Below are 25,590 nucleotides of genomic sequence, written 5' to 3' on the forward strand. Positions count from 1 at the left end.
CTCAGTAAAACTGATAAAGCATCTGATTTTATATAGTATGCAACTCAGGAGAAGGAGAAAACACTCTCTGCTGCTTTTTATGCCCTGAGTTTCTTTCTTCACATTTTCTTTTCTATTTCACCTGCTCCGCTTTGAAATGTGAGAATTCTCTCTACATCAGGAGTTCATCCATCAAGGGTGAAAAGCTCTACTTTAGGCATTTTAGTGACATAGGAAGTTGGTCAATTGTGCTTCCTGTTCTCCCTGCATCGCTGGGAGATGTATGTTTTGTGTTTGCTCTATTTTAAAGTTTTTACAGTGAGATAATCAAGTGCAAAACTGGAATTGGCAACTAGAATTCAAGCAGTTACACAATGGTTTCATTTCCTGTTAGCACTAATAAAAAATATTATTTCCTGCAGCTCAGAGAGTGAAAATGGAACAGAGGAAAAAAGAAAGAGTAGAAAGCTATCGACCGTGGTGACACAGACCCCAGTGACTGATGTGGAATATTTTGAAGACCATAAGAAAATCTCAGCTTCACGGTAATGAATCTTAGTGGCAGAAACTTTTCAGCAATGACGGATAGTAAAAAACTTGCAAGAGAATATCTTAAATGTTTTACAGATTTTAGTCATCTTAAAGCTTATTTAATTAAGTGGACTTACCCAGATTTTTAGACTATGGCCGTTTCCGCATGGCCCAAATACGACGCCTTAGGGACAGCAAAAAAAAGTAAGGTCCCTAAAATTCGTTAAGCGCCGTTCGCACAGAGCAAAAGAGCTATGCGTCCCTAAGAAGAGCCCGTTAAGCACGAGGTAAAGCTGCTACGAAGCCAGCAACAGCGCCGACCTGGCTTCCCTCCACCTCCCCCAGAGCAGCATCAGGCCACCCTTTAAAAACAGCGTGTTCCCGCCGGCGCGGTGCGAATGGCACCGCCGAGAACACGCTGTTTTCCATGCGGAGCCGCCTCTCCCGCACCAACCTCTGCGGGGGCCGCTGGCACGCTCCCGTGCAAACGGCCCCCACCCCTCCACCGGCAGGATTCCTGCCAGTGCAGGGGTGCCCTTTCCGCAGTGCGGAAAGTGCCTAAGATAAGAACTCAGTCTCCAACCACAGAGTGTGTATCAGATTTCCACTGTTGCATTCTGCTTTGCATATATATTTCTTAATGTACGCAGAATTTATATAACTATGCAAGATTGTATACCCAAGCCTTGTTCATGTTTCCTCCAAACTCACTTTTTTCATTGTTGGGAAACTCTATGATGAGTTTCCTCTTCCTCATACACCAAGTGGCCAGCTGAGCACTTAGGCAGAATATAGCCGATTGCCATAATCTCTTAGCCTGTGTGGCAATGAGGAACCAGTACTGATTAATGAGGACTCTAGAGACACAAGATTGTTTATACTCAGCATACTGAATTCTATGCAGTGCCAGTAAAAATAATTTTGTCCTATTTTCCATTTCCCTAGCAGCCACTTCAAAAGGCAATGCTGAGAGGTTTGACACCTTTAAAATGTGTACTTTACATGCATTTAGTTGTGATTGGATATATCTGTGATTCAGAGCTTCCAGTAGTAATAGAAAATTTCAAAATAAGTTTATCAACACCATATGTCCAATTTTCTTTTTAAATGGTTTAGGAAATAATAAGCTATTAGCTAATTAGTTGATTCTGTAACAAAATGCTCATTCTGACTTTCAAGGGCTAGTATGATACAAAGAGAAATTCCAAAAGAAAAATCTTCTTCTGGGTGGAGGAAAAAGTGATCAAATTGTTCTAAACACAGGGTGCTTCCTTACTGTAGGTTAAAGACGATTGAAGATAATACCATCTTGGCAGCAGATGGCAAGAATAACTCAAAGCTAGAAAGGAAGAAACATGCCTCGAATAAGGTACTGGGGAGTTTCCATATCTGGGGTCCAGTTGTTGTAAGAGGTGGCAGATAAGCCATGCATGAGTATAGGGCAGGCAGCAAAGATGGAAACATAAGGCAGCAATGACTGTGCACCTTCCTTTCCACTATTCTGTTGAGCACAGGGAGGACCAGGATCCAGAAGCAGCAGTGTGGTCCTTTCCTTCAAAATATCCCACCCCACTGACATAACCTGCAGTTGTTAACAAACCATCACTGTTAGTTCATCCATATGCATTAGTGCAGTGGTTCTTAACCTGGGGGTCGGGGCCCCTTTGGGGGTCGAACAATCCTTTCACAGGGGTCGCCTAAGACTCTCTGCATCAGTGTTCTCCATCTGTAAAATGGATAAATGTTAGAGTTGGGGGTCACCACAACATGAGGAACTGTATTAAAGGGTTGCGGCTTTAGGAAGGTTGAGAACCACTGATCTAGTGCCTTGGTATTCTGAACAGTAAGAAGAAAATTAGTATATTCAGCAAAGTTTGTTGTTGATACTGTTATAGTGTCAATGCAACAGAAGGATTGGGGAGGATAGTTGTTATTAGGACTCTGTTTACCATCTTTGCACCTTAGGCAAAAATATCTAGAGTGAACTGTAATGTTATAGCAATAACTGAAATTAATTCATGTGTTTTTCCCCTTAGTTTAAGTCAAATGCTCACTTTCACAAGTTGTTTCTGGATATCCCAATTGATGAGCCCCTGAGACAAAGTAAGCCAAATTCTTTGTTATTTTAAGCTGCAGTGTTCTTCCTTCCTCTCAAACTAGCCTTCTTACAAGGTTTATACAGCAACCTCCATTGCTGGGTATATTATCTATGAAAGGTTTCCTGCCATTTGGTTCTTGGTTTTTGTATTTAGCTGTTGATAGACTATAATTCATAGCAAAAATGTAATTTCAGATCACTTTTGAAACAATCTACTGGCTATGTGTTACTGAGTAAATTTTGCTAAAGGAGTGGCTGCGATTCACTATGGCTGCCATTGGTGCCGGGGGAAGGGCAGAGCTCTTGGCTCTTCCCTTCCCTACTGTTTCTTTCTGGGTGACGTGGCACCTGTGGCCCAACTGGGCATGTGCAAGCCTGCGTAGCCCATTGGCCACAAGCTAACGCAGGACGCCATCCTAACGTCAGCCCTTGCGCCAACCTCCATCTGCCTTAAAAGGCGGGGCCAGGCACGGGCAGGCCCTCTTTGCCCTGCTGCCTGGTGCGTGTTCCCTCCCACCACTCCCTGTTTCATGGTTTTCATGATGCACCGTGCTCTGTTATTTTGTGCATGGGGGACTGATCCTTTGCTGGGGAAGCTCCTTGCTAGTCCTTTTTGAGTACCACCTTACGAGGTTTGGGGTGGAGCAAGCCAGGGATCAGGATGCCTAGGTGTGGGCAAAGCTGGCTTGCGCCCCACAGCAAATGGGGGAATCTCCAGGCAGCAGCCCATCGCCCAGCCTATTGCCCTTATTGCTGACCGTTATTTAGTCACGGGCCATTTTCCTCAAACAGGTGGGTTTGAGGAAAGCGAGTGCTGGGCGACAACCTTCATAGCTGTCCAGCACTCGAATCAGATCCCCATGTTGCGCCTCACGCTCTATGTTCTTTCATGCTAATAAAAATTTGATGGCTATGACCAATTTTATTTACCACAATAAAGTGTTTGTGTGTTTTATTCCAACCTACTAGTTGTCTGTCATATTTAGGCAACTGTCCCTCCCTCAGGTGGCAAATACCAAAGTTTATGAGACACCTAGGACATAATCCAAGACAAGCTGGATTTTACAAAATTTTATTTTTAACTGCGATTAATATATCTTGTCCTTAGTATTTTCATGTACAAAACCATATTGCTTATTTTATCTTGTGCAAATGTAAGTCTGATATCATGGTACATGTGACTGTTTTGTAGGCTTCACCTGTGCCTTACAGAAAGAAATTGTGTACCAAGGGAGGTTATTCATATCAGAAAACTGGATTTGTTTCCATTCAAAGGTCTTTGGCAAAGACACTAAGGTTAGTAAAGTCCTTGTCTTATGAAAACCTAGATTTAGAAAGGTCATGCCTAATTCTTATTTAATATGGATAGGAATGATAGCATATTTTTATAGAAACAACATCACCTGTTACATTTGCATTTATACTTGAGCTTAAATGTAAACTAGATGGTCTTCATTTTGTCTGAAATTTTCTATGGAAAAGTCTTTCCTAAGCAGATACTGCATTGTGGATTGTTAACTATCCTCTTCACACCCTAATGACTGACTTGATATCATTTCAGATTAGTATACCTGTGCCCTCAGTAACACTATTAAAAAAAACTAAAACTGCCCTTCTCGTGCCAAATGCCCTGGTTATATCAACAGTTTCTGATAGGGTAAGTTCATATTCTGATGTAAGAGTCTTTTCTTTCCTGTTGATCTTTCCACCACCACCCCATGCACTCTGAATTGTCCCCTTTTACTTAATTCAATTTCAGTTACAGGAAACCTCAGGTAGCATTAGCAGGAAACTCTGTGGGACACTAGCATAAAGAGAAAGGAAGATTAAACTATAGGCGAGTCACGAGTGCTGTAGGGATCAATGTCTGGGATATTAGTGATTTTTACACAGTAGAAATAAAATATCCTGCAAATATTTTTAAAAGATATTTTTTTACATTTTGTGTTTCCTCAGCTTGGAGAACACAAGTGTTGCCAGCCAAAATGGATCTTTTTTTCACCTGCTGCATGGAACTCATGTCAGTTTCACAGTTACACCTGCTGTTTTGTGTGCTGCTACAGAGATTCTCCTTGGCTCTGCCATTGGATGAAGGTTTTCCATGGAGGTTTCCTCCACTTGCAACTCATCTGCACGAGATTCATGTGTAAAAAGTATATGCATATTGCAGCTTCTCTAATCATGTTGCCATAGCTTCACAGACAGCCCCCTCAAAGCACAAAAAAAGGAAAAACAACACATGTGTGGGATCACTAGGCAAAACAAACTTTATTCATCTACTTTTTACATGGAATTCATGTGCAGATGAGCTACATGCAGGGGAAATCTTCATGGGGAACCTTCAGAGAATCTCTGCTGCAGCACACAAAATGGTGGGCGTGATCCATGAAATTGAAAGCAAGAGGTTTGGGTGGAAAAAATTGAAGGACAACAAGTATATTTAGAATATATAATCCCATCAAGCAGAGTAACAAGCAGAAATGTGGATTGTGAGGCACATCAAATTAGAATAGTTTAACTCTCAAAAGACCAGCCGTTTTACTTCATAAAACGTGAGAACTTTACTTAACTGAGAGAGAAAACCTATACAGTATATACATTAACAAAGTATCACAAATATATAGTTACATGCACAGCTCATAATTCGTTACACTTTGGTTGCAATACAATATCTTTGTCAGAGCACTTTTACATAGCATTAGGTTTACAACAGGACAGAGAACATCTTTTCACTTTGGCAGGCAGGCAGGCAAGAGAGTGAGTGAGGGAACAGAACACTACCAATGGATTTTAACTGTCACCTTTAGAATGTTCGTGCAGCTTCCCAGAATTCCATGCTGCTTGTGCTCTGCTGCATGCAAACAAGGCTGGAAATTCCAACAGAAATAAAGTGCTCTTGTTCACTCAGCAGGCAGGAAACATCTTTAGCCTGGGTTGGGGAAAAAAGATCTGGTTTAATGATTTTTTAAAAAATGGGTTAAGAGAAATAGAATGTTTTGAAGACATTTTGGGAAGAAAGCTGTGCAAACTTCTTCCTCAAAATGTTTTTTAAAGTCCTAACGATGTTTTGTTTCTGCTATGCAGAATTCACCATTGTTGCAATTAGAGATCTCTGGTCCAAATCCAAGCTGTTGTCTTGTCTTGTTCCCCATTGTCTTGCTCCCCGTTATCAAGCCATACTCAAAGGGTATATGATGGGGTGATGGTCATGGCCAAGAAACTTGCTAGCAACTCATAAATATTCAATGAACCTAAGAAAATTTGCTTAGATGGCCTGAGTAATCTCAGTGACCCACTATAATAAAACCCAAATATACTTCAGTAGTCACATTTATAAGGCAAGATCTGGAGGTCCTTCATGATGTCAAACAATAATTATGGATGGTTTTCTTTTCAGTATATATTCATCTCCTTTCTCTCCAGAGATACAGCTTACAAATTATTAAAAGCTGTTTGCTGGCATTTAGAGGTATGTTCTCTCTGTGTTTGCTTTGTATATTTTTTCTATTTATCTTAAGTGTGTTGGTAGTTGATTAATAAGAATTATTTTAACAATGTGTTTTTAGGATGTGAGTGTTGGCAACAGTCCCAATCCTTCTTCTCCAGGAAACAGTTTCAGAGCTGATCGCCCTACAACCTTGCCTTTGGTAACTTTCTCATTATACTAACAATATGGATTTTTAAAAAATTAATATAGGTTAAAATGTTTTTAAATGAAGTTACAAGTAGTAAAGATATATAACAAATTCTTAACATAGATCTTTGTCATAGTTCCATTTTTGGAAGAGGCTATATTTTACATCAATCTAAAACACCCTGTAAGAAAAGAAATAAGCAAACAGTTGCCAAACAAATCTAATTGTTTGTATGTGTGATATATGAGTAAGCAATCATTCAATTAATAAGGAATACTATGCAGAGTCTGAAGGATCTGAGTCTCCTCCTTTCCTTCAGAGTGTAACGACCCAAAGGACCCCCAGAATATTATTTATATATATTTCTGCTTTAAAATCATATTGGCAAAAGCCAGTTGCCAAAAGCACTCCTATGGGTGTAGGTAGCAGCATGTCCAAAGGTCACAGGTCTGCTTTACAAAATCTAATCAATGGATGAGTTACTCCAGCATAACCTGGAGGTCTCATTTGAGTCACGAGAATGCTTGATTACCACACCTTGCAAAGATACTGTTAAAGACAAAGAATATGGAAAGCCAACTTGCTATCAAATACTGTCATTTCCCTATCTCTTCTGGAAACCAAGTCATCAACAGATGGTTGCTTCTCTGCATCTCCTCTTCCCATTGTTATGACTCCTAAACCACTCACCTTATCCTGATCTAAATGTCTCAGCTAAATCTGAATACTGAAGGCCCAAGGAGACTGTAAGGATTACTTTTGCATAAAGCCATTCTGTGCTTCCTGGTATAATCTAGGACGAATTGACTCCCCACATTGTCCCAAGGTGTAGAACAATAGAAGAATTAAGCTAATTAGCTCACCCAACCAAATGGCATGGCAAATTCCAGAAAATTTAGAAAAATGAAACTTAAAACTCACTTGTTCCCGCTTCTTCCTGGGCAAAAGATTATAAAAGGTCAGTTCACCCCAACTCATTTGCTCTTACTAGCCTGTACCTCCCTCGGTCTGGTCAGTTTGAGACACGATGCTCGTCCTTAGCCTGGATTCAGATGCTGGTCCATTTTGAAATCCTTGCACCTTCTACAAAGATCTTCTTCAGCTGAATTTAGGTAGCATTATTTCCTAGAAAACCCCCCTCCATTTCTATCATCCAATCTAGCTTTAAAACCTTTTTATATCTTAGGAACTTGAATGTATGCGCTCTTATGTCTCACTGTGTGTTTGTATTTTTAAACAAATTTATATAAAACTTTTAAATTCAATTTGGACTCTTGCATTACTCTGTGGAATATCCATTGTCAGAATTCCTTCCTCGTATCATACAGTCTAAAAGATCTCCTCCTGGCCCCTCTCGCTGCCAACGTGAGAGCTCATTCCCCTTTGCTACTTTTAAAATCCTATGTGTGCTGTTATATTTTTAGCAGCTGGTGGAGAATCCCTTTAATAAAACCCCTACCCCTGTTAAGGCCATAACAAGAGCTTTTGTCTTTATGATTAGAACATTATTGTATTTAAATAGCACCACAGAGAATTACTGCACCTATGACATATTGCATAAAGTACTTGAGAAAATGAGCTGCTTTACATGTTATAGTTGCCACAAGTCTCACAGCCTAATCCACAGCCCAAGGCGGCCGGGGACAGCACACCTGCTGCACTTCCCTGCTGCCTCCACAAAAATTTCCTGTGACATGGGCAGAAAAATAATTTTTTTAAAAACGTGCCACTAGAAAGCAGTCCATAGGGCTAAGTGGATTTATGCCACTGAAAAGCCAGGGTGGAAGCCAACGAATATTGGCTCCACACCCAGGAATGCCCTGGTTTGCCCCACCCCCACACCAGCATCCAATTGGATGCCAGCACAGTTCTGCAACAGCCCCAACTTCTAAGTTTCGCCACCACAGAGCTTAAAGGCAGTGCCTTTTCCCCATCCATCGGGGGGGGGGGGTTGCTCCTTGCACTGGTGGAGGGGCAAATACATCAATGCAGCCCATGCCAGCTCCACAACTCAATTCAGCCCCACCCCATAGGATTGCACTGTCAGTATCTCAGTTAAGAACTCCATTCCCAGGCCATAGGATGCATGAAAACTTACTACATGATATGACGCTGTCACAGTGTTGACTACTGTAATATATTCTGCACAGGGCTGCTCTTGAAGACATCAGAATCTGCTTATTTGTATTCAAGTGTCCCTACCACCCCTCAAGAAGGCTTAGTAATATTTTCAATGTGTTAATTTGCAATGTCACATTGTAAAAGTTTGTGTTTCATTTGGACCTGAAGAACTATCTGCTGGAATACCAATCCCCCATGGTGATTGTAACTGGTTGCACAGATCAAAGATTATTGTAGCACATTGAACAGTAGTATGGTAAAATTATATTCCATTCATTATATTCAACCATGGGCAGCATATATCCTTTAGTATATCACATTCTCTCACAGGACTGTTGGTAAGGAAAAGTTCTTGGAGGGCAAAAACATTTGATTATTTCTAACAGTAGAAAGTGAAAGTGAGTCTGATTTTTCCATGAATGATATCACAATATTAATATACGCATCTTAGTTGAAAAACTGGCTTCAGGAAAGAGAAGGGATCAGAGAAAGAAATGTTGTCATACTTCCATTAGAAAGTTAGATTTTAAAATGTGGCATTACTTTTAAATTCAAGCTCATTTCATTGAGAGCATAAAAATTTTCAAATAATACCCATCTTTTCATCAGGAACAGAATGTTCTCCATCAGAGCAGCTGTCTAGAAAAGAACTTGTTACTCAAGCTTTCACACCCCTAAACCATTTGTTTGGCTTTGTTTCATTTTTTTAATTGCTTGGAGTGTTTTGTATTTTGAGTGAAAAGAGACAGCCTAGCATAGGTGGATATAAAATATTCTGCAGTGCTTTGTAGGAAATCCTCCATTCACACATGTCAACAACTGAGATCTGGCCTGGCTTACTTGGGACCCATAGATTTGTTGCACATTAATAATGGTCCTTGTGGTATACTTCTGTCTTCATACATTTCAAGTGATAGATCACGTGTTTACTGGAGTTGAGCTTTTCTTGGGCCTACAAGATGTCTATCTTATAGTAACAGAGACCTCTGAAGTTTTATTTGTCCTTTACGGGTTCGCAGCACTTGTTCAGAATATTCAGTCCCTTTGATTAAAAAACTGGCAAACTGCAGTTTATCTCAAACAATGAATTACCCCAAGTGGCTTCTTACAGGCATGTTTGCAACTACTTAGAAGCAAAAAGCAGGAGTTATTGACTGCTGCACTTGGAGTTAAATTGCAGTATTTCTTTTCCTTGGTTATGTAAGATTAATTATAAATATTTGCAAATTGGATTACATTGAGAGAGCGTGACTTGATGTAAGCTATCTGCTGAGCTTCATGAGACTGTTGTTTAATGAAGAATCTGTGCATTGAACTATGTTGCCTCAGACATGCTGAAAGTCTTACTCTTGTGAATCACTGAAAACACAAGGGAAATAGCAAACATGTCCTTCAATCGTAGCTGGCATTTCTGATGTATCTTCCCTATAGGATTCAAGTGGAGATTATTCTGAACTGCATGGCATCATTCAACAGCGGAGGCAGGAAATGGAGGAATCTAGCAGTACTGGTTCTCAGACTCCAGAATTGGAACATTTTCAAGGTTAGTGTGCTGTTTTGAGGTCCAGGTATAGCTTGGTATTAATTGTTATTTAATTATAATAATGTGAAACATTTGTTATACTGTCTTTCCAAACAATTTATGTTCCTTAAGGCAGAAAAACAATGTTTAAAATACTGACAAAAATATGTAAAATAATCAAAACAATTAAATAAAACATGAAAACACATAAGCACTGAGAATACAGAAAAAGGAGAACCAATGATAGTTAATGCGGGCACACCAAACCAAACAAAAAAGTCTTCACTTGCTGGTGGGAGACAATAGAGGAAGACAGACAAAGCTCCTTGGGAGGGAGATCCAAAGTTTTGGCACCACAACTGAGAAGGTTCCTTCTGGTTGCCACTCCTCTAGACTCTGATAGCAAGGGCACATGAGTTAGAGATGAGGATGACAAGAATAGTTTAGTAGGCTCAGACAGGAGTAGATGGTCCTTAAGGTATATGGTTTTAAAGGTCAATTCTAGCACCTGGAATAGGGCCCAGAAGCAAATTGGAAGCTAGTATAGGTTGACCAAGCCAGTGTAGATAGAACAAGACTGGAGTCATATTGTCCCTATGAACCACACTAGAAAACATTGGGGGCGGAAAAGAGTTTCAGCCTTTCTTCCTCTCACAGTGCCATTTTGTCAACCCAAACAGTTCAGATGAGGTACTTTCTGATAGTTCACAGACTCTCCCCACCCATTCAGTGACCAAATAACACCTTCTTGCATTTGAGATGTGTTGCAATCCAAGTTATTGAGCAACAGCTTAGCACCAACCCTTCACCTCCTCTCTCAAAGCACCAGCAGCCCTATTCCGCTCCCACAGCAATCCCAGTCAAGCCCCACTGTCCGCAGACTTACAAGAAGTGGGAGCATCAGACATTCAAGGCACTTCCCCACTGCTTCTGGGTGGACCAAGAGCTCCAAGCACAACCATGACTCTAGCCCCAACAGGGTGAAACACAAGTCATTGATGAAGGATGTCTTGTCAGGAGGTCAGGGACAAGACAGAAGAAGTGGTCTCAGCCACTGGAGAGAGAGCTGGGATGCTCTGACAATTATTTCCATTGTCCATGCCTCCCAGAATCCAGTGGCCTGGGCAAGGAAAGGAGAGAGCTAGGGACCCATTCACAATTAACCTTACATGAGGTAAGAAGCAACAACATATTAACAGGGCACAAGAAGGCAGAACAAGAAATTAATGATTGCACCCCTGACAGCAAGCACCCCCCAAATTTCCCTAGATTCTCCTTCAGTATGGATTTAAAGGGAGAATGTGAGGTCTTCAGTTTAAACATTGAAAGTGATGCTGTTTAAGGGTGGGGGATAATCCTCCCCAAAACAGCATCACTTTAAATTTTGTTTTAACTGGGGACCCCAGATTCTCCCTTTAAGGTGGATTTAAAAGGAGAATATGGGCTCCCTAGTTTAAACACCATTGAAAGTGATGCTGTTTGGGGGTGGATTCCAGCATCACAGCGGCCGCCCATGGGCCCCCCCGCAAAACTCAGATTTTGCACCAGGCTCCATTTTCCCTAACTACGCCTCTGCCTGGAGTGGAGGGCAGAAGGGACTGCTGGCTGGGAGCCCAGCTGGTGTGGGGGGGGCAGGGGAGGGGAGTCTACTGCCCCTGGCCTTGGAGAGCTGCTTTTATAAGCACTGAGGCTGGGGGCAGGGCTTGGGGAGGCATGGCCACGCCCCCAGGGGCGGGTGGGGGCACCCGAACCCCCCCTAAAAAATCTATACCTATATTCCTGCCCAGGACAGAACCCTGTGGCCCTCCACTACTCACTTCTCTCCAGGATGAAAATGAGCCATTGATGAGCACTCTTTGTGTTTGGCCAGTCAACCAATTACAAATCCATCTAACAGTTGCATTGTCTGATCCACATCTTTCCAGCTTACTCACAAGAATATTTTGGGCACCTTGTCAAAGGCCTTACTAAAATCAAGGTATACTATGTCCACAGTATTCTCTGGATCTACCAAGTTTGTCACTCTATCAAAAAATGAGATAAGATTAGTCTGACATGACTTGTTTTTCAGAAACACGTGCTGATTTTCAGTGATTATATTATTCCCTTCCAAGTGCTTACAGAATGTCTCCTTAATAATCTGCTCTAGAATCTTTCCTGGTACTGATGTCAGGCTGACAGGGCGGTAGTTGTTTGGGTCCTCTTTTTTCCCCTTTTTGAAGATGGAGACAACATTAGCTCTCCTCCAGTTCCCTGGGACTTCTCCTGTTCTCCAGGAGTTCTCAAAGATTATAGCAAGCAGTTCTGAGATTACTTCAACCAGTTCTTTTAATACCCTGGGATGTAGTTCATCAGGCCCTGGAGATTTGAATTCATTTAAAGTATTCAGGTATTCCTGTACTAGCTTTTTCCCATCTTTCCCCTATGATTGGTTTCCATTATGGTATATGCTGGTATAGTGCTACTGGAGTTTTAGTTAGTGAGGCTTTTAAATTGTGAATATGTAAGTTTAATTGTGAAATTCTGTTGTAAGCTTGCCCTGAGCCTGACTTGTTTGGGAAAGGGTGGGTTAAAAATAAAAAATGAATAAATATATTCTTGTTTCTGGCAGATTATCATGCTGTTGACACCAAGACTTATCTGAAAGCCTCCAAGGTAGAGACACCACTTCTCCATTCAGGTGTACATTCCAGATGTTTGTATGATGGCAAAGTCCAGAATGTTACTTGCAATGGTAATAAACTAGATCCAGTTTTGGGGATAAGGGGAAGGGTGGGTGTACCTTCTTCCCCTACTTCTTTGTATTCATCTCCATATTTGCATTAAAACTTCAGTGTTTGCAATAAGAAGCAAAGATGCAATTAAGATGTGTGCAGATATACTTGTTATTTATTTTTAGAGGCAATAATGTGCAATGGTGAGGAGGATGGTAGCATATCTAAACACGTTAATAGACCCTCAGAATTGAAACTGGAAGGAGAGAATAAAGCACTGAGGGACAGCTGCATGTTTTTATACATTTAGAAGCAGTGAGCACAGATTTAGTAAAATTTACCCTAGTTTCTCATCCTTTAGATAGAAGACCCAAATCATATACTGGAAGTGAAAATTTTTCCCAGCTGTGCTTTCATTTAATTACAGTTGAGAATCTCCATACACCATCAGATTCCGCAAAGGCATATCAAGGAGAAATGGCACCTGGAGACAACCCCCTTCCCTGGGTGCCTCCCTGCACCTCCCACCCCTGCACCCCTATGATCAAGGATGGAGCTTGGGGGCAGGGCTGCCCACTGCTGAGCCCCACCTCCCAGCCTCCATTCAGCCCGGGAACCGCCCCCACCCCCAGCCTTCATGCAGGCCGGCAGGGCCTGGGGAGGCCTGCATGGAGGCCAGGGCAAGGCTTGGGGGCAGGGCTGCCCACCACCACACCCCAACCCCTGGCCTCTATGCAGGCCCACAGGGCCTGGGGAGGGCCTGGAAAGACCTGCATGGAGGCTGGAAGGCAGAGTTTGGGAGTAGGGCTGCCCACCACCACACCCCGCCCCCTGACCTCCATGCAGGTCCACAGGGTCTGGGGAGGCCTGCACAGAGGCCAGGACGGGACTCAGCTGCGGGCAACTCAGGTGGGCGCCGTGGGCGCCTACCTCTGAGCCCCGCTCCCCTCCACACCTCCTTGAGCCAGCCTGCAGGGAGGCAGGGGGGCTTGTGGTGTGCAGCTGGGGCGCACATGTTTGGGTGGGATGACGCCCCACATGACGCCTTTGAGATTCTGTGATAAGCATGGAAAAAGCTGCGGCTCAATGGTAGAGCACATGTTTTGCATGCAAAACATTCCAATTTTATCCTTAGCATCTACAGTTAAAACAACAAATATTTCCAGGGCTGAGTTAATATCTGGTGTTACCGGGAGGCTGCCACAGGAGGCAAAAGAGGTCACTGCAGCTGTGGGGCTGCTCCTATTGAAAGGGACAGTACTACCCTTGCAATTTATTAACAGCACCCTTGAATGGCTCAAGAAACGGGGCAGGACTACAAAGGCAGCTGAGGCAGCTCCTCATAATCAGCTGCAGACAGCAAGAAAATATGCTTAGCTTGGTGGAGGAACTTTAAAAGAGGCCAGGATGAAGGCTGGTTAGGATACTCCAGCCATTCTATACTGGTCGCATGAGACAGGACTGACAAGAGAAATTAGGTGAACCAAAATCCCCTCCCCAGTTTTGAGGACACCTTTGACAGCAGCAGGGCATTGTGCTAGGAGGCTTAACCTGAGGAGGGGACAGCTGTGACACATTTTCTTACAAAATCTTGGGAATGACCTCTCTCTGAGTCTTTAAAAATGACTAGCAATCAGAGCAGGTCATATTGAGCAATGGAGTTGATAAGAGGTAGATAAGCTTATTTAAGAAACTTTCATGTGTTCAGTTGTACAAGAACAACTTCACTTGTTTCTAGATTCTTCTCTGTGACCCATTGTTCTGGATATAGTTCAGAACGAAAATTGTAAACTGATCTGTACCTACCACATAAGTCCATTAAATAATTTTCTTTCTATTTAAACTATGGATTTTTAATCAAAGCTTTGTTATATATAAGTGTTCGGTGCTGATGGTATTACTATAAACAGTAAATTCAGTTATTTTAAGAAGTATGCATTTATGTTTCATAAGAGATAAAAACTTGTTGTCAACCTTTTTCAATCTCTTCAAAACATTATTTGCAGTAATATATGGCAGTATCTTAATTGATGAAAAACCAAAATCCTATATAGTTATTCAGCAGCTCCAGATTGCAAGATCCATATTTAACTATCCACATTAAATGGAGTGAACCCAGCTTGTTGCCTGGTTTGTATGTTTGCCTTGTTCCTTCCTTTTTATGAAAAAGGCAATGAAGAACTGACTTTGAGTACCCATGACATATGGAATGCAGGCTTACAGATTAACTAGCTCCCACACCACCAACATTCTAAGCCTGACTTAAATTCCACATTCATGCATACATCAGTAATAAGGGTTTGGAACTTGCTAAAAAATTCTGTTTGAAGGATTTCTGTCAGCAGAGTGTGATCTCCTCATTTCCATCCTGCTGAAGCCACAACTATATCCCAGAGATGGTTCACTGCGGGGGGGGGGGGGGGCAGGGTACTCCAGGAGCAGCATAAGGAGTAAACTGGAGAGCTGCAATGAGAGGGGAGATAGATGGAAATCCCCCCTTCCATCAGTAGAAATCCTCTGCAGTATCCAAACCAATGTCTGAGAGTCTCCTATTGTATGTTTAGTTATGTGATTTTCAGATTCAGTGGTCTAGATTGCTGGACATAAATACTTTCTTCATTTATAGTTCCTCCTAGAATCCTTGGGTTCTTCTACAGAATGAATTATCAGAAGTTTTTATCTGTGAACCACATACTTGTTTTATATGCAGTTCTGTAAGTATGAACCATTCCCCACTAATACCACTGTATGGCTAAGGGCACCTTCATATAATATAAATCTATGATGTATTCTGAGGGGCTCCCTGTGGTTTAATAAAGAGTTTAGTAGTTCCTGATTATTTATTGCACACCATTAAACATCTGAATATATTCCATAGAAAAAGTTTCCATTGTGCAAAATGGCAGGAGAAAAATGTGACTTTTCTAAATTGCTCCGAGTTATATGTTGTAGATAATAAGCTTATTTAATTTTCAGAAGCATATTACCAAACTCCCACAGTCTAACTGAAGAAAGATTGATAGATTTTTTTTATTTGGGTGCTGTGTGGTTTCCGGGCTGTATGGCCGTGTTCTAGCAGCATTCTCTCCTGACGTTTCACCTGCATCTTTGGCTGGCATCTTCAGAGGATCATCTGAAGATCCTCTGAAGATGCCAGCCACAGATGCAGACGAAACGTCAGGAGAGAATGCTGCTAGAACACGGCCATACAGCCCGGAAACCACACAGCACCCAAGTGATTCCGGCCGTGAAAGCCTTCGACAATAGATTTTTTTTAATTTGTGGAACCAGTAGCATTACAAAACTAGTTGCAGGTACATGAATCAGCACACCTAGATTTCAGTGGCAGTAGTAGAACACCAGATGGTAAATCCTGTGGTTAGAGAAGAGATGACTCTGTGTCTATCAGATCAAGTATCTATGACAGTGGTGGCAAACCTATGGCACGGGTGCCAGAGGTGGCGCTCAGAGCCCTCTTTGTGGGCACGTATGCCTTTGCCCCAGTTTGGGCACTCAGCAGTGGCATGGTGTCAAGGGGACGAGGGGTGAGCAACGCACTGGGTGCATGCCCCTACAGGGGCATGGAAAGGGCGTTCCAGGGGGTGTGACGGAGGTGTTTTGGGATATTCCAGAGCAGGGCGAGGGCAGATGGGGTGTGGCAGGGGCGCAGGACACATATGTGCCCTGGACGCAGTTTTCCCTTGCTCCGCCCTCGGTCTCTAAAAGGCACTCGGTCTCTAAAAGGTTCGCCATCACTGATCGATGAGATCAGCCTTTCAACAGAATCTTCTACAGCAATAGTCCCCAGGTGCAAGCATCTTTAGAATTCTGACATGGGATAGGGGGCACAACCACAAAAAGACTGCTACAAGAGGTGGAGCAAAGCATAAAATGGCTGCTACAAGAAGCAGAACCACAAAATATCAGGGAATGAGCTCATGCATCACTCTGATTATACCTCTTCAACATTTCAAGCAAAAACTCTGTTGAACATATTGTTTACACTTTTTCCTGCATACACCTTCAGTCACACAGCAAAGATTCTTGTGCTGTGGTGACAATTACTGCAGAGGTAACTATTAAAAATTTGAACAACAAATCTGATTTCCAATGGCCAAGCCATCTGGCCCCACCCACCTTCTAAAAACACTTGGCAGAGACCAGAAAAAAATAGTGGATGCCATGGAGTCCATGGCCACCATATTGGAGACACCTGTTCTACAGGGTGAAACTTTTGGTACATTCATGCAATTTGTTTTCCTTGTGAGCCTTTTGTGTCATTTGCATTAAAACCCACATATAGTCTGCCTTCCTCACTGAGGCTTGAGCTTTTCTTTCTTAAATTGAAACATATCAGTTTTGTTGGGTTGGGGATTTGAATGTTAAATTCTTAACAATTGTAGATTGCTAGATTGATGTAAGACTTTCTAATATCAGCAAATTTCTCCCTATTTTGCCCGATAGCCATATGTATTCTCTTTTATTTCCTGCTCTTCTCTTACAGTGTCTGTATACTAATTTTCTCTACATTCTACATGAGATATAAAATCCACATTCTGGAGGAGCAACTTGGTTCTATGGCTTCCTTTGTGGATTCGCATATTAATAGGTAAGAATATTTTTCTTTGAAAGAATCCACTGTCTTTTCCCACATTAATATTCATCCTGCTGAATTGCTTCCATGTGTTATTTCAGAGTTATCAAGGTCACTTTCCCTAGAGTTCTGCTCTGCCTCTTCATCAAATTATCACTTTAAAGCACTCATTAATGAAGTTTCCCATTTGCCAATCTATAGAGAGGCAAAATTCATACTGCAAGGTAATTAGGATAATAGGAGTAATACAAGTGAACTAGCTCAAAAACTATCCTGTTCCCACTCAGTCCTGTGACTTATTTTCAAAAAAAAATCTAGAAAAAAGTAACTCATGTCACATTTTATTTGAAAGTAATCAGTCATCATGATTGTGATCCTGAATATGAAATGCTTTGAAACTCAGAAGGCAAAAAAAAGTGAAGTTGGTTCTAAATTTTATTTGGTTCTAAACAGGGTAGATTTGGACACAGTATAGATCTTAATTTTCCACCACAGACACCAAAATTCCAGTTCACACATTGCACCTATAGTAGTACAATAGAATCCCAGTGTAGCACTCATGAGCAATCAGTGTGTTGAGCAGAATTTCACAAATTCATTCTGGTTCAGCCCCATAGCCAGAAAAAAAATTGTGGGGGCAAATGAGTACAGTGGTGGTCAGACCATTATTATTTATTTTCTTTATGATTGATTTATTTGTGCTTTATTATTTATGTACCAGTTTTGCACTTGAGACTTAAGAATGGATTTCACACCATAGAAATATAATGGGATGACAAAGGGAAATATCCTGGTTTGGGGAAGTACTTTGCACAGGTCTCTTCCTCAAAATGGGGTTTGCCCATTATATTTCCCTCAACCCAGGTTTTTCAAAAATCACTAACCTAGCAATCTTTCTTCCCACACCTGGGTTGAAGCTGCTTCTGAGCAAACAGCATGGACACCAAATGCTTCATTTTTCCTGCCCACCACCCATTTTCCCACCTTCCTTACATTATTTCAGTTTTGTTTCTGCTGAGCTGCTGGCCAGTGTGACTCATAGCCTGCCATTTCCCAAATGTCCTCCGAGCATGTTTTCTCCCCATGGCAGCAATTGTGAGCGCCATTTCACCCATATTTGTACAGGAATGCATTCACAATAAATAAATAAATGCCAAGTAATGGCCCCATTTCCTTTTTTATTTTTATGTTTTAGTGCTCAAAACACATAGCTATGCAGATGCGCACTTTTGAATGTGGATGTAACATATTGCTTTGCTCCCTTTTTGGACAAATTTTATTATTTTGCATATCACAACAATAAGGGGGGCTGCATGCTTCATGTTTACATGTGTCATGGTTTCAATGCTGTAAACTTTTTTTTCCACACTGGAGAAATGGGAGGAGGAGGTCCTGCTTGGGCTCCTGGAGTTGCTGTAGACTCTCCACCTATCAGAAGTGTTCTCTTAGCAGAGGGTAGGAATGGACAGAAGGGGGGCTGTGGTGATGGAACACCCAATGAAAATGCAGAAAAAATAGGAAGTTTGTGCCTGCGTAGCTATGTATGCATTGGGGGTTTTTTAAGTGGGTTTGTGCGAAGGGGGAGAAAGAAAATGAATTATTTCCCCCAATCTCAACTTGATTCCTTCATGGAAAATGGGCACCCATGCAAAGGAAAAAATGGACCCAGATTCAAAAATAATGGACGCAACCCATTATTATTATGCTGTGCAGAATCAACCAATGTGTATACTTGGTATAATTGAATAGCAAGAGGGATCTAATAAGCAGTGTAATTGATCAAGGGCTAGAAAAATTAGAAAAATGCAAAAAAGTTTTGTCACCACCATCCTCACCTGGCTTTTTTGAATTAGGACACTTTAGCCCTGCTAACTGCTAATTCTGTTCTAGCCAATTGCTTAAGGAAATCACATTTGGAAGATTTAGGCTGGGATCCACACCTTTTTACCTCAGCCCCTTACTTTTTTACATAAAGAATCTACACTTGAAAGACTCGGGATGCATTTCACACCAACCCTAGCACTGATTCGAGGGGCATGATAAATTATTGATGGGACCCAGCCCCTGGTATTCTTTGGAGGTCTCCCATTCAATACTAGGCAGGGTCAGGACTAAGAGTGTGTGAACCAAGTCATCCAGCAAGCTTCCATAGCTTGAATCCATAGCTTGAATCTGGGTATAACAACTTAACCACTACAACTCACTGGCTATCATGCTTTTAATATAAGACTGATATTCAGGAGCAAGTTAGTCTTTTCTTGGCATGAAATGAAAGTGATGGGGAACATTTAATCTACTAATTGCTATCCTTGAATTATACACTTCTATTGAAGTCAAAGGACTACAAGGGTATAATTCTGTGTTGGATTGCACTGTAGATTTCAGTGTTCCATAGAACAGAACCAGAAAAAAAAATGGCAAGAAAAATTTGACAGTTTTATTCAATCACATACACATGCAATTTCAGCCCAAAGCTTATGGGAAATTATGTGCAGGAAACAGAACAATCGTAATGAAAAATCAGGCCCACTTCATACAGATTTTGTGTCATCATCCCCAGCATTCTTTGCACTTTTTTATGGAGCCTCTGTTTTGAGGGCTGGTCCTTTCACAGAGGACTGTTCACCTCAGTGCTGCAATGGGTGCTATCATGACATTTCTTTTCAGGCTACATGATCACAAATATCGTGGCAATAACACCAACATGTGGTGGTACCAGTTTTTATAAACTGCATTTCCATGTGCTCTCCATTGTGCATATCCAGAGGCAACTCCCATGATATCAATTTTGTATGTGCCTTGTCTCCATCTTTCCATAAGTAAATCTGTGGGAGAAAGAAATTAAGACATCATGAATGGCAGAATCAAAACTATATCCAAGATATCCTAAGACTGGAACAACAAGTTGTGTATTGTGTGACATGCGTGTACTAGACACTGTTTTCTTTTGTCTCGATGTCTCTGATGTTAAGCAAATTAATCCATGATAACGGATCATGGTAACAGGGATACAACACTGAAGTAATTTTGTTATTTCTGGTTGCTTGTTTGCCCAGGTCATCTCCAATGATCTGCTTGTTCAACTTCCAATTGTCCTCTTTCTCCATTTCCTCACCTACATCCTTCATTTCAGACATATAACGGAAGAAGATGAGTCCCATCTGCACCTTAATGTGGCTGGTCTCTGTAAGGAACTAATGGCTAATCTTATCAAACTGGAAAAGGTGTGTTATAGTTCGGTAATTATCTAAAAATTGTGTTAGGCTAAAAAATCCATCAGAGTTACAGGACAGTCTAAACCTTAAAAAAAACAGCTATTGAATTGTCTAACAGTGCAATTCTGTGCAGAGGTGCTCCAGTCTACTCACTATCAGTGAAATTAGAATGGAGCCACTCTGCATAGGATTGTGGCATTAAGGATGGGAGGCAAAGTTAATATTTATAAAGGTGGTGTGATGTTTAACTTGGTGATCTGGCTGAGTGTTAGTACAAGTAGGATACTTGCTTTGCATGTAGAAGATTCTAGATTCAATTCCTGGCATCCCCAGTTAACACAATAGCAAATTTTGTGAAAGACTGGTGAGTCAACACCAGAAAGAGTAGATAAGGCTGAGCTAAAGGACCAAATAGCTTAATTTCATGTTAGGCAGTTTCATTCAACAACAAATTCTGATGGTGTATCTGCACACAAACATGTACCAAAGTAGTAACCTAACTTTCCTGGTTAGTATTTCCCAAGCTGGAACCTCAACTCTTAAAGCTCCCTGATTGCTTTTGAGAAACATTTCTATTTTCTTAGCACTAGCACACTCATTACTGAGCATCCCCATGTGGAACATCCAGATTATCACTATGAATGATGACACATGGAGAATCATAGCATATAAGGCAAGTCAAGAGCGCCACAGCTTCCCATTTTATAACTAGTGTAGTTTGTTGCTGGAAAAATGTGAAGGGATCAGTTTACCTGCTGCTGTTGCCTGTGAGATTGAGCCTTTGGGGACCATTAAGACGTACCATATCAAATCTTTTCCCAGTCTGTGATGCAGTTGTCAGTGTTTCATCTGACAAAGCCTCAAGGGAGGGAGGAATCCTCTTAATTATTCACTCTTTTTCCCAAACAGTTTTGAAATGCTAGCAGACAGGGCTTGCCTACTACTGTTTGTTATTAAAAGCACTGTTTGTCTAGTTTGCTCCCTGCAGATGGCATCTGTTATGGTTCATTTGCTAACTGCAGAAATAAATGTATTGCTAACCCCTACCAAAGAGATGGAATGGAGGCTACAACCAGGCAGGGAACTCATGTCCACTAAGGTAAATTCATATCTTCTCTGAAAAACAGTAATTGAAACCAAGAGATTTCCCTCCTCCACATCTGCCTTACTTCCTACCCTTATATGAGGGGTTTTTTAAAATTTCATTCACTACATTCTGACTGAGACATTTGTCTAGTTCGATTGTAATGCCTGAAAGAACAGGAAAAGTTAAAGTGCTGACACATTATTTGACTAAGTATGTAAATCTAAATTACATTTTGTGTTTGCACATGCTTTTAGATTTTGCTTTTGCATCATGTGCTAATAAAGCAGTCTGTATCTTAAGGTGATTTACAATGAAGTTAAAACACAGTATCAAAAATAATAATGTAGATTTAACACTAAAATCAGTGAAAAAATATTAAAATAAAATAAAAGGACCCAAGAAGGAACTTCCGAATGGCTTTCAATTGTTTTTCCCTATGATACTTCAGGGCGGAAGCAACTTTAGGCTTGGTATATATGCAGAGTGTGAGGTAGTAACTTTTAACTTTTATATAAAAGCCCTTAGGACTAGCAATATAGAAGGGATTTCAACAATTGGTACAAAATCGGGGCGAGGTGGAGAGAGATAGGGAGTTGCCTAGGTGATTAACCCTAAGCAGAAAAGTCAATTCACACAGAGCATGGGGGAGGGGCTGGGAGAGCTTGCTCTGCCCATGGATCCTGTGGTTCATGGGCAAGGAGGCTTGCTGGGGATCCTGTGATCCGTGGGCAGGGATGTGTGCTAGGGGTGGGGAAAAGGCTGGGCAAGCTTGCTCTGCCCATGGATCCTGAAAACCATGGGGAGGGAGGCATGCTGGGGGGGGGGGCTGGCAGAGCTTGCTCTGCCCATGGGTCCTGCGATCCATGGGCAGAGAGGTGTGCTGGGGAGGGGAAACCATGGATCCCAGGTCAGGAGAGAAGTTAGTTCCTTTTGACCAGAGCAAAACTCAGCCCAAAAAAACACTGCTGAGCAAGGGAAGATCCGAACCCAGTTCTCACTGCCTGCCAGCGCACAGTTCCCAACCCTCCCAGGACTTGGTGCTGCTCTCTCCACAGTAGTGACACCAGGCGAGCCTCTCCTTGGGGTCCTACTTCTGCCTGCCTTCCTTTGCCCCACTGGCTACCTGCCTGCGCCCAGCACACTGGAGCCACATCCAACCCTGACCCAGACTAGTAAAACTTCCTAACTTGCCAGAGGAACCCCGTGCAATTTATTCACCTGCTCACTCTCACCTGCTTGCCTTCTCCAGCTCAAGCACCCACCAGGTCTGCACTCCATGCCGGCAGCCCATACCTTCTCCCAGCAGCTCAGCAGCTCCACTTCAGCCAGAACCCGCCACCCAACCAGCTCCTCAACCGAGCTCATTCAGCGCCAGTTAGGGTGGGAGATGTCCGGGCCCGGGCTTTTTAGCAAGGGTGGGGGGAGACAAGGGAGGGACCGTGGAACTGCTCCACAGGTCCATGCTTCTTTGTGGGGGTGGGGGAGGCAGGAGAGGGCCCATGGAGCCTCCTTGTTAGCAGCCAAATGCCACCCGGACAGGCCTCAGCCCGTCTGCCAACTCAGCTGCTGCCCAAGGGGCTGGCCAAGCCAGAGGGGGCAGCACTGTATGCACACCCATGGCCCACTGGCTGTGGCTGATGGGCCAAGGCCTGCCCAGGTGGCTGATGGGCCAAGGCCTGCCCAGGTGGCATGCACACATTGCACCCAGGCCCAGTCAAGCCAGAAGTGTGGGGGTAATGTTATGCCCCCCCACATGACTCAACAAGGGCCGTCTGGGGTGTTTGTCCCTGGATGTCCCCATTGTAGCTACGCCACTGGTGGAATATCTCTGTCTTGCAAGCCCTATGGAACTGATTAAGGTCTCACAGACCTTGGTGTCAGCCAACAGAGAGTTTCACCAGGTTGGTGCCAGGGCCGAAAAAGCCCTGCCTCTCGTCGAGGCCAACCAAATGTTCTTGGAATTACAGACCACCAGTAAATTAGTAAATTGCTATTGAAGCACTGTAGTGTCCTCCACGTGCAATACAGGGAGTTGCATTGAGTACAGTGTGAGGAGAGGTCTGCTCACGATCTGAGTTCAAACTCAGCAGACATTGGGTTTAGATAACTGACTCAAGTTTAACTGAGCCTACCATTCTTCTGAGGCTGGTTAGATGAATATCCAGCTTGCTGGAGATAAAGTGTAGACAACTGCAGAAGGCAATAGCAAACCACCCCATAAACATAGTCTTCCTAGTAAAAGTCTTAATGTGACATCACCCCATGGGTCAGTGCTTGCACCTTACCTTTTTCATTTCAACCTTTTATAATTGTAGAACAGACTGGCTGCTCCTCTGCTGCATATTCCCTAGTACAGACAGCAGAAATATTCTCAACTAAGTCCATCTTATGTTTCAAGACTTTGGAGAAAAGACAGGCAAAATATGCCACTTTCCCTCAGGGACTGTTCAATAAGCTTGCTTTTGTTCACACATTATTTTTCCTTATATACAAGCTATTCTCATCAATTCTGTGACACACATTCATAAAGAAATGAAGGTTTGAATTTTCAGCAGCATGAGCAGAAGAGCAGAAGTGAATTTTTCACCTTTTTCCATCAGCCATCTAAGTGATGCTGTGGAAACACTATGGTTGAAAAACCATGTGTTGGGGATAAGCAGCCAGAAAAATGGTGGACAATTTCTCACAGGTGACAACCAGTGAAAGGGGATATAAGAAAAAATCCAGCTCTAGCAGCCTCTTACGTTAGTCATGTGCAGAATTTAGCAATAAGTATGCAAACTGGGAGAATTGCTGCTTCCATATGAATGATCTGGCAATCCAAGAGGAAGACTTCTTGCCTGTACCAATATTTGCAATGGAATTAACAAAAACATGGAGCTTCTGCTGAATACAGCTTTGTGCAACATAATCTTACAACAAATTTGACTAGACTTGGTTCCACTGAAGTGCTCTGGTGGATTTTCAAGATAAGAGACATTATTTGTTTGTTTGTTTGTTTGTTTGTTTGTTTGTTATGAGATTTATAAGCCGCCTCACCCCCGAAGGGCTCGAGGAGGTGGTTTGCCATTAGGAGATGGTTTGCCATTGCCTGCCTCCACACAGGCTGAGAGAGTTCTGAGAGAACTGTGATTAGTTCAAGATCACCCATCAGGTTTTATGTGGAGGACTGGGGAATTGAATCTGGTTCTCCAGATCAGAGTCCATCCCTCTTAACCACTACACCACGCTGGCTCTCATACTCTACTCAGATAAGTACTCTAGCTCAGATAAACTGTGGAACTGGGCTATTTCTGGGGTGTAGAAGCATATATTGTGGTAACAACTTTTGCCCCAAATTCTTTCATTTCTGTCTTTTTCCTTGTTATAGATACAGAGCAACTTACAGAGACTTCTTGAAGATAGCGGATGAATCACAAGTCCCTTGGGGCTGCTTCATACCTCATTGTGCTCCCGTTAAACAACTCCAAATATGGCATGAAGCTCTGCAGGCCAGAGTGGGTGTCATTCCACTGAAACCAAAGCCAGGATCTTATTGTTTGCAGCTCTTATACCCAGCACTGTGAGATTGTATCTGTGCAACAAAGTGTGTCTGTTCAGAGGTAGCCTTTCCATTATCTACAATGGTGTGAAAATAACTGACAACGTGACTGAACTTGGCACTTTGCTGTATTGCTAAATCTGCAGAAATTCCATTTACCTCAAGTGTGTACTTTTCTGTCTTAAAATGGTGCAACTATGAACAATGCTTGGACTTTGTATAATTTGCTGAAAAACTGAATGTCTTTCAAATGTTTTCTTTGATGGCCGAATCCATTTGTTTTACTTCTTTTTATACTCAGATGTAGAAGTTTGGGCCTGTGACTTAACATACAATTAGGTGGTCCCTCTGGGTTTCATTCTGCAAGGTACTAGATTCTGCAAGATGCTGAATTACCTCTGTTTCCCTTGGATTGCGTTCTTGAAACTCCCTGCCGAGTTGCCAAGTGGCCCAGTTCTTCATACTACATTACTAAAGACATAATTTTGACTTTTTTTCTAAAAATATCCATGCCACAAAAACTTCAACTGCTAGCTTAAAATGTCAGGCTGTT

At 42.2% G+C, this 25,590-nt stretch overlaps 1 protein-coding gene across 2 annotated transcripts in view; it reads left to right on the forward strand.

The window, feature by feature from the left end:
- The window catches only part of GRAMD2B (GRAM domain containing 2B), a 55,504-nt gene extending 30,471 nt beyond the window's left edge, over positions 1–25,033 (forward strand). For both annotated transcript variants that reach the window (XM_048502542.1, XM_048502543.1), the window contains 13 exons: positions 402–524; positions 1,792–1,879; positions 2,547–2,613; positions 3,801–3,904; positions 4,170–4,265; positions 6,006–6,077; positions 6,175–6,255; positions 9,796–9,907; positions 12,498–12,620; positions 15,227–15,314; positions 17,105–17,209; positions 20,328–20,418; positions 24,867–25,033. In XM_048502542.1, coding sequence (XP_048358499.1) covers positions 402–524; positions 1,792–1,879; positions 2,547–2,613; positions 3,801–3,904; positions 4,170–4,265; positions 6,006–6,077; positions 6,175–6,255; positions 9,796–9,907; positions 12,498–12,620; positions 15,227–15,314; positions 17,105–17,209; positions 20,328–20,418; positions 24,867–24,908 — 1,192 coding nt within the window. In that variant the 3' untranslated portion in view covers positions 24,909–25,033. The remainder of the gene's footprint in view (positions 1–401; positions 525–1,791; positions 1,880–2,546; positions 2,614–3,800; positions 3,905–4,169; positions 4,266–6,005; positions 6,078–6,174; positions 6,256–9,795; positions 9,908–12,497; positions 12,621–15,226; positions 15,315–17,104; positions 17,210–20,327; positions 20,419–24,866) is intronic.
- Positions 25,034–25,590: the final 557 nt, after the last annotated feature.

Source organism: Sphaerodactylus townsendi, linkage group LG07 (genome assembly GCF_021028975.2).
Source record: "Sphaerodactylus townsendi isolate TG3544 linkage group LG07, MPM_Stown_v2.3, whole genome shotgun sequence".
Taxonomy (NCBI): Eukaryota; Metazoa; Chordata; class Lepidosauria; order Squamata; family Sphaerodactylidae; genus Sphaerodactylus; species Sphaerodactylus townsendi.